The sequence below is a fragment of the Lemur catta genome, chromosome 1 (genome assembly GCF_020740605.2).
Source record: "Lemur catta isolate mLemCat1 chromosome 1, mLemCat1.pri, whole genome shotgun sequence".
Taxonomy (NCBI): domain Eukaryota; kingdom Metazoa; phylum Chordata; class Mammalia; order Primates; family Lemuridae; genus Lemur; species Lemur catta.
The window spans coordinates 282,981,842-282,990,958 of record NC_059128.1 but is presented as its reverse complement, the minus strand read 5'-3'; the positions used below and the strand labels follow the sequence as shown (position 1 = coordinate 282,990,958).

The 9,117-nt window shown below is 54.6% G+C and overlaps 1 protein-coding gene across 3 annotated transcripts in view; it reads right to left on the bottom strand.

Moving 5' to 3' along the window:
- Positions 1-278: 278 nt before the first annotated feature.
- ABCG1 (ATP binding cassette subfamily G member 1) overlaps positions 279-9,117 on the bottom strand; it is a 68,183-nt gene continuing 59,344 nt past the window's right edge. For all 3 annotated transcript variants that reach the window (XM_045540714.1, XM_045540715.1, XM_045540716.1), the window contains one exon: positions 279-8,124. In XM_045540714.1, coding sequence (XP_045396670.1) covers positions 7,896-8,124 — 229 coding nt within the window. In that variant the 3' untranslated portion in view covers positions 279-7,895. The remainder of the gene's footprint in view (positions 8,125-9,117) is intronic.

Genomic DNA, 9,117 nt, shown 5'->3' with positions numbered 1-9,117 from the left:
TGCAAAATGGGGCTGGCAGTGGCTGTCTTGCTCAGATGGTGACTGTTAAATGACATCACACACCGAAAGGTGGGGGAAGACACTGCGCGACCAGGCGCAAGGGCTGGGGCCACAGCGTCGTTACTGTCACTCTTACTCTCTCCCCAACTCATCGGAATCCACTGTAGCCCTGAAGAGGGAACTGCTCCTCCGAAGCTCTGCCAGACCCCAGCCCAACTGCCCCCGTGGGTCCCGGAGCTGGGGCTGTTGAGAGCAAAAAGAAGAGAGAAGTAGAAATCTGAAAATAATGATGCTTTATTTGATTTGTGTCACATTTTCATAAATGGCATCTAATTTCAGAAAACAAAGTTCAAGTCTGCAAAAAATGCATGTACAAATCTAAGGCGAGAACTCTACAGAACTATACACGCCGCTCCCCGGCTGTAAGGTGGAGTTAGAAGCTCCCATCCTAGGGGCCGTGTGGGTCCAGAGTTCCAGCGGAGTGACACGGGCAAGGGAACAAGTACCCCATGGAGCCGATGCTGTCTGTGAGTATGTATGTACGTGTGTGTATATATGTCAGGTTTATCTACAGCAGTGCAAATCCGTCACAGCGTGCAAGCAGCAGTATTTCCTAAGTCACAGAGCTAAATCACTGTAAATTTATCCATACAGCATGATAAAAACAGGTATTACATAATTACCTAGTAGATATATGGATATATGTACGTTTGCACGCTGATTAAAAAGTTACTTGCATTGACTTTTGCTTTGGAAGGAACAACAAAGGAAAAACATTAAATAGTCCCTCATCAAATAAAAGGTAACAATTCATGACAGATTCAACTAACCAGGTATTGCACCAATATGCCTACAAAGGGGAAAAAATACATAAAAACTAGGGTAAGGGGATGAGCCACACTCATCAATTTTTAAACATACATGTTCTGTTGAAAAACTCATCCCCTGCCCCTTCAGGAGGGGGCACAGACTGTAAAATGGAGACCCTGTGTGGGGGGGTGGTCTCCTTCATTAGCAATTCGGACGATAGCACGTTTTGCTACCATTTTTATTTGGCCAAGGACTTCACAATGATTTCTTTATGATTAAGCTCAGGAAGTCTGTAGGTCATGGAAAAGGGACCCCCAAGATGGACAATGACAGAAATGTGAAAAAGGTCAAGGCATTAACACAAAAGAGCTACCATGGTCACTAAAATATTTGCAGTAAAACCAAACGGCGGCACCATTCTGATTATGGGGCATCCTGGGATCTCCAGGGGCCCCCGAACGCGGCGGGTCTCTCAACCCTCAGCCCCGTGCCCCCCACTTCCTAACGGTGCACGTGGAGGCCTGACGCTGCAGTGAGCAGGGGGGTGCGTTCGGGGCCTCTCAGAGGGGAGACAGTTTGCTGAGTCCCCCGGAAAGGGATGCGCCTGCTGCTCCGCCCGCGGCAGCACGCTCTCGTTTGGCAAATACTGTTTTCTAGAAGCTCCAGGTGCCCACTGTGCACACACAGGGCCCTGCTAGGAGGAAGGGCAGGTGCTGAGTGTGCACTTCGGGGTGTGTACCGCATCTAGGCAGGTGAGGTCAAAGGTGAAGGGTCAACTCCAAGTGCTGGCAGTGAGGGCTTTGAAAGCCACCTTCAAGGGAGGCTCATCTGGGGCCTAGAGGGCTGGCCCGAAGCAGGCCCCTGCAGGGTCCCACCTCAGTGCTCCCCCTCCGTCCCCCCACCCACCTGCCACCATGGCAATGGACTGCACTGGCCGGAGGTGACAGCAGGTGGCTTACAAAGGTCTGGAGATGAGATCTCATAACAGCAGTGACCATGAAATCAATGCTACTCCTAACTGTGCACAGTCCAGGGCTGCATTTTAATCACGCACAAGGCTTAGGCCAGAGATGCCCAGTGATCGGCGGGTTCTGTTCATTCAGGGCCGACACCCAGAGGACGGTGCCGCTCTGTTGGGCGAAAACCCCAGCTGAACGTGATGATTTTGAGTTTTGCTAGTTTCTGTTTATGTGGGCTCGTGCCTTTCCCAACAGCCGGAAGGCTGTTGCCAAACCAGGGACCACAGCGCCACAAACCCACACACGCCGGGGCTACGTTCTCGCCTCGGACCCCAAAGGCCTGTGGCCGTGGGGGCAGCTCCCCAGCGAAGGGAGCCCGGGGAGCTGGCTCTGCCTCCACGGCACGGCACGCACTGCAGACACAGAGCCCTCGCCCGCCAGCAGGCCCCGTCCGTGTTGGTGGCAGAGCAAAGAGGCTTTTGTGCCTCTACCTCTTTCCTTTCGGAGTCCCAGTGGCCATTCTACCAGCAAACTCCCTTTTGCTCCCCCCGCGGCAGTCCCTCGCCAGGCCAGAGCGTGGTAGCCGGTGTCACGGCTTGCTCTCTCCTTTCTGACGCCGGGGACTGATCCTGGGAACAGGAGGCAGCGGGATCCCCAAGCCCGGCCCGTGCGCAGGCACCGCTCATGTCAACCTCACCGATGCCACCCAGGGGAGGCCACAGAAGGCGTCTGAGGCCTGACTCCCAGCCGGCATGTTCGGAGGTAACATGAAAAACCGAGCTAGGGTGAAACCCTGTTTCCCCGGAGATGGACACAGAGACGGAAGGTCGTGGAACAGTTAGTGGAAGGTCTAGGCCAGCACGGCAAAGGACGAGTGTGTGTGTGTCATCACATCCCCCGCCTGCCCGGGAGGCATGGATTTTAAGGACAGCCCGAATTGAGCTTGCAAGTGAAAACTGGATTGTGCAGTGGGGGTGCAGGGTCCCCCATTTCTTCCCTGCTCTGGTCTCAGGGAGGTTCCCAAAGAACATCGGCCCTGAATTTGGACCTCAGGAGCCCCGGTCTTTGCAGAGGGGATGGTCTCGGAGGGATCTCCTGATGTGAGAAGCCAAGCAAGTGGCCCAGGGAGACCACGACTGCAATGCACGCCGGACCCCGGGGGCCAGGCAGGCCAGAGAGGCAGAGGGCTGGAGAGGGGGGAGCGAGCTGAGCCGTGAGCTTATGTTCACACCGAGGCACCTGCCGATTATGCCCCTGCTGTAGGATGGTGGCAGGGGCCATCTGCTCGTGGCTGCTGTGCCCTCGCCCAGCCTGGCTCTCTGCTCAGGGTCCGAGAGGTGGGAGGGAAGCCCGGTTGGAAAGCCCGGCCCCAAGTCACTGCTGCCCCTCACAAGTCCTCGCTCCAAGTGGGATTTCCTGACTGGAGCCTGGGGAGTCAGTGAGCCGACGTAGCATGTAAGACCTTCTAGGTCTGCTGCTTTCCCTATTGGCCGCTGCCTCTACAGACCTGAACCTGCAGAACAGATTCCCAGCAAAACTAGAGCAATGGACTGGGACATCTGACTGCGGGAGCTGCCGCTCGAGCCCGGGTCGGGGGACCACCGCCATGCTGGAGGGGACCGCAGGGAAGGCATGGCCGGCGCCTGCCACCAACGAGCGAGCCACCCCTGGGCACTTTCGAGGCCGTGGCAACATTCACAAGGCAGGAAGACACGGGTGAGACGTCTGTCTGGGGCACAGAGGACAAACAGAGCTTGCAGACAGCTGAACACAAAACATGAACCTCCGTCGAGGGAGAGGGTGACTGTTTACAGCCAGGTGTAGACCGGAACAGGAGTAACGAATTGAGCTCTTACGAGACGGGCAACAAGTGTATTCCAAATACAATCTACAAATCAATTTGACTTGGTAAAATTTAAGCAAACCACTTGAAGTATTTGACACTGAATACAGGTAAAAAGTTTTATATAAAATATTTTATTAGCAATCTTTATTCCTTAAAAGTGTCTAACTCTATATTCGTACACTCTGCCCCGCCCCCCCAGCTGGGTGTTCTGTTTACTTTCCAACCCTTTCTGACTTGGCTGTGGCAGACAGAAGCCTTCAGGGGTCTGACTGCACTTTTACCATCTGCATCACCGGCGTGGAATGAGAGAATTTTGTCTTTCCTTCTTGGAGTGAATAATGATTGAGGATTAGAGGCTGGTATTCTACTGAGATGAGGGAAATACCCAGAATAATACTATTAGACACACACCCGGAGCAGGTCAGTGCACATGCGCATACGTGTGTGCATGCATGCACACATGCATGTATGTAGGTAGACACACACACGTGCACACACACACATACACATGCACACACCCCGGCCCCTCCAGAGCCTGAGCTAGGGCACCGGGTGCTGCGCTGGGAAGCTGGGGCCAGGCAAGGGCGGAGACCAGCGGTCGTCTCTGCTAGTCCCCTGAGACTAGCGGGGAGGCCAGACCCCCAGACCAGCTAGCGACACCCCTCACGGCACTCAGACCTAAGGCCACTGAGGGCAAGGGGCACGGGCCACCGGCCACCCTCTCGTCTCAGCCATCTGTTTGGTGACAGAACGAATAACTGAACAAATTAGCCACTAACTAGTATTGCACTTTATGCCTGACAAAGCATTTTCAGGTACATCCAAGCACCACGAACAGGAGGCAGCGCAGCAGAGCAATGTAACAGGGGCTGGGGTGGGGCAGGGGCTGGATCCCAGCTGCAGCCTCCCTGCCCTGGGCCCTCCCAGCCGCGGCCTCCACGCCTGCACGACGAAAGAGCGGAGCCGAGCGGCCACGTGGTCCCCGCCCGCCACACCTGACGGCAGACGGCAAGCCGAGAGAGCCCCTTCCCCGGGACCCTAGGCTGGGGCAGCGCCAGGCACGTGGCACAGGCCGGCAGGTGGCCCAAGGCACCCAGGCAGCACCCGGAACGCTCACTCGCCAAGGCCCGAGGCTCACATTTCCCTCCTCACGGAAACAACTGAAGGCCAGTTCTGCCTCCTGCGCGTGGCCTGTCCCTGACCTCAGGCTGGGAAAATGGCCTTTCGCGGGTTTCCAAGATGAGTTTTCACTAAAAGCTTTATGTCCCATTTCCTCGTCCCCCATTTCCACCTCCCCCAGGTGACATAACCCAACGTGAGCAATTCAGAGACTGTGTAAAACGCTCACACGGTTCCTCCCCTTCCTGGGGACGCCTCCCAGGTCACCCCTGCAGGGATCCGTGGAGAGTTTAACTCCAGGTGACATTCAGCGAGTGCAGAAGACAGGAAGGCATGAAATGCTGTGAGTGACGTGGACAAGGACGGAGGCCCCGCTGGCGCTCCCGTCTCTCCCACACGTGCCACTTAAAAGCGACACTCTTGGGACTTCCATTTCCACCTCTGCCAACAACGGGGGAGGCCGCATCTTTTACCCAAGGCTGAGTGGAGAGATTCAATCAGAGATGAAAGGAATATTTGGGTCATTACATTTAGAAATTACTCAAACAAATTAGCCTTGGGGAGTCGGTCTGGATCTAAACTCCAACGCGTGAAAGGAGCATGTCGTCATGCACCTCTTAGCCGCGCGATTCAGGAAAGTGACCCGGGCAGGTGCTTGGGTGTTGCCCTGGGTCATTGGAGTAAAGTGTTTCAGCAAACTGCCCTGACACTGCAGGCAGAGGGAGAAGACGCGGCCCGGTGAGGGAGGGCACGCGAGCCACCTGCTCAGGGAACAGCCTTTAAACGCGTGACCTGCATGACCTCTCACATGCGTTCCTTACCAGCCGCCTCGCTGCCACCACGGCCCCCAAGGTCTGCTGCTTGGCAGGACCCAGCCAGCACCCCATCCACTGAGGGACAGATGCATCTGTCAACAGCGGAACATGGAAACTCAGGGATCATGAACTCCTGGGAAATAATTCCTTCAGCAGGCTTAGTGCTCTCGGAAGCCAGACTTTAAATCTAGGGGAGTCTCACTTCTGAAATGGCTGGGACGTGACAACGTGCTCTCGGGGAAGGAGATGGAGCAGCCTTCGGAGCAGAGATCTCGGCCCCACGCGGCATAGGACGCGGCAGACACGTCCCTGTCGGGGTCACGAGCCCACAACACCAGCGCACAATGGGAAGGCTCACCGAGGAGCAGGGCTCTTTGGGCGCCGGGCTCCCCGGTGCGATTCTAAGGCTCGATCGGGGACTCTCTCCCCTTCCCATTTCCAGGCTAGTCCTGTGGGAGGTCTTCCCCACGCAGGATGTCTACAGGCAGATCTATTTTGAAATTAAATGAAGACTTTTTACAAAGGCTACGTTTGACCCTGGTTAAAACCTTAAGCTGGAAAGCAATGCTGTATTTGTGGAGAACAAACAAACTCAAAATTACCTTTTAATATGTATCTCACTTGTGTTTACCAAAAAAGGTCTGGGAGTGAAAAAGGAATCTCTAAGCATTTGCAAACTAAATCCATGTGTAAGCAAAATCCAGGCCTTTTCGTTCCCTCAAAGTAGGAAGCAAGAGCTTCGGGGACAGAACCAAGGAACCTCACAGCCTGCCAGAGCCGAGGATGGCTTTGAGCACGGTGCACTGCCACTGTTCCCAGACGGGAAACTGTGGCTCAGAAAGGTTAATGGATTTGTCCACAAAGACACAACGCCCCTGGTCTGTCCTGGGGACCAGCTAGGAGCTCTTTCCTTAGGAGACCCTGATTCTAGGACATTCTAGAAGGAGAAGGCAGCTGCACTTTCCTAATGCCGGACTTCTTTGGCCAGAACCACCTTCCATCCTCGCAGTCAAACCATCTCAGATATCTGCCAAGCGCAGGGCAGCCTCACTGTGAGTTCAAAGGCCCCTTGACCTGCAGATACGCCCACTGCTCCTGCCCTGGGACTTGACTTGTGTGGTTATGTCAGCGGGAACAAGGGGCTCCCAGTACACGGGGTCCACACAACCCCAACATGGGGGCGGTGGTGTAGCTCGGCGGTCACAGAAACCAGGCCTGGGAGACGAAATCACCCACAACTCTAAATGCGTTGCTTGGTCAAGTTACAGAGCCTCCGTGCACTGACGTTTCGCTGATCCCACGCAAAGCTCTTGTGCTCCAGCGCCCTGTGGTGGCATCTTCCCCTCTTGCACGCTTAGTTCACCTGTCAGTGGCCGGCTGGGTCCGCAGACCCAAACCTCACGGTCAGGCCTGAAATTCCCGAGGCCCAGCTTTTCCAGGCTCCGTGGAGGTAGTTGATGTGATACAGGAGGAAAGGGAAATTGCTTTTTAAAAATCAACACAGTTGATCTAGAAATTTCTTAGCCAAAATTAAGGTGGTCAGAAAGTTAGAAAGAAACAATATATTTTGCTTAAAATAAAAAGCATGTGGAAAATAAAAGACTTTGAAAGAGTTAGCCAATTTCTTCTTAACAACTTCTTGCATAACTTTAAAAAATTTCTGCAGGGCTCAGTGCAGAGGGTGCCAAAGTGCTCCCTCAACCCAGACACTGCGCTGAATCTTTCCCAGGCTCTGTCTGTGCTGGGACCCGCTCGGTGACCAGCTTAAACCCTTTCAACCTCTAAACAACGTACGTTATTTATCCTGAATAATTCTTCAACCAGGACTAAAAAGGTACAATTTCTTAAAATGAATGAAATTTAAAGACTTTTGGCTTGGAAAGAGACAGACCTTAGAAAGATGAAACTATGAAAAACAACAGTCATAAAATGGAATCACTCCGTGCCTGGACTTTCTCTCCCAAGACATCTCGCTGCACCGTGACCAGCTGAGAAGTTGCCCACAATTCACCGTGCAGGACGGACGGTGAGGAATTTTACTGAGGAAGCCACTTGTCACCGGCTGTGACGCAGTTTTAAGCTCTGCCCCAGTTGTGGCATTTTCGATTCCGCATGTGAAACCCCCAGCCTTCCTACGCCTTCCTAGTGGCAGCTAGAAAGGGCGGTGTGAGAAGACCCAGCCCAGCCGGGCAGAGACGGCGAGTACTAGACACCCACGATCCCAACGTGGTTCCTGGGGTTGGGTCGCAATAGTCTCTGTGTCACCGGGCACGGCCTTGCCGCCATGATTCTAGAAGTGCCCCCGGCCACAATGTCCGCTTTTCCTCTCGCCTGGGGCCGGGTGCTTTACCTCTCCGCCCGGATCTTGTACCGCAGGACGAGGTAGGCGATGAGGCGCAGGGAGATGAAGAAGATGCCCAGCACGATGAAGTCCAGGTAGAGCTTGGCGTTCTCCACGTCCAGCTCCCGCAGGATGGCCTCCGACTTCTGGAAGTGGCACGTCTCGTCGATGTCGCAGTGCAGGTCTTCCCGGTCCAGGCCGTAGATGGAGAGGATGACCCCTTCGAAGCCGTACCTAGGAGGAAGCCGCGGGTGAGAGGGAGGCCTCGCCCCCAGCCCTGCGTCCGTCCGCAGGAGCGAGACCGTGCGCCCTCCCGCGACCCACGGCCCGCCTGTCCTTCCCGCAGACCCTCCTGCACCGAAACACCTCCGAACTGCTCAGCTTCTTCCCAAGACAAATGCGTTCAGCAGCTCAGCTACGCTTCTCCCCAGTTCTGCTTCCTCCGGAGCCCCCAGCAAAACCCCAAAACGGAATGGAGGTAGGTGTTCAGGAATTGAAAACACCTCGGCTGCTTCAGTATTACACTCTTTCTGACGGTTACACGGAATATGGGTCTGCCAGCCTCGAGAGGACTTGGGAGCGTTTATGTAAACCACCCCTGCTCCGGCCCTGCATTGTCAGAGCAGAAACACTAATTTTGAGAAGAAAGACTTGGGTTTCTGATTTCTTGGTGTTGGACAGCACGCAGATTGTTGAAACTCTGTACGATCGCTTTGTTTTTGATTTTGTTTTCCTGAACAATGTACCTGGGTCTGAACTGACATTCTAGAAAAGAAGAGCTTGTTCCCTACTTGGGATGCTTTTGTTAAGTGGAATCACTGCAGTGGGGGGCGGGGGGCTCCAGAGATGGGCACGGCCTCCCACCTACCACGGCCAGAGCCAGGGAACCGCTCCTCTGGGGGCACGAAAGCCGATAGCCTACGGGCCAGAGGCACTAGAATATTCTTGTTCAAAGGTGCCAGGATGTTTAAAAGGTGACTTGTTTTCCACTGGATTTCTTATTAAGGTTTTACAACCAATCAGGGCCTTGTCGTAAGCACTACTCACTCCGGAGAGAAGCCAGGTTCCTAACAGATGGACACACTCCCACCGAGGGCAGCTCTCGGGAACACCCAGGATATGGGGGAGCACCGCGGCTGCTTTGGGGAGTGACTCGCCAGCGTGCATTCTGTGTGTGTGTGTGTGTGTGTGTGTGCGTGCGTGTTGCTAAGGGTGGGGGACACACCA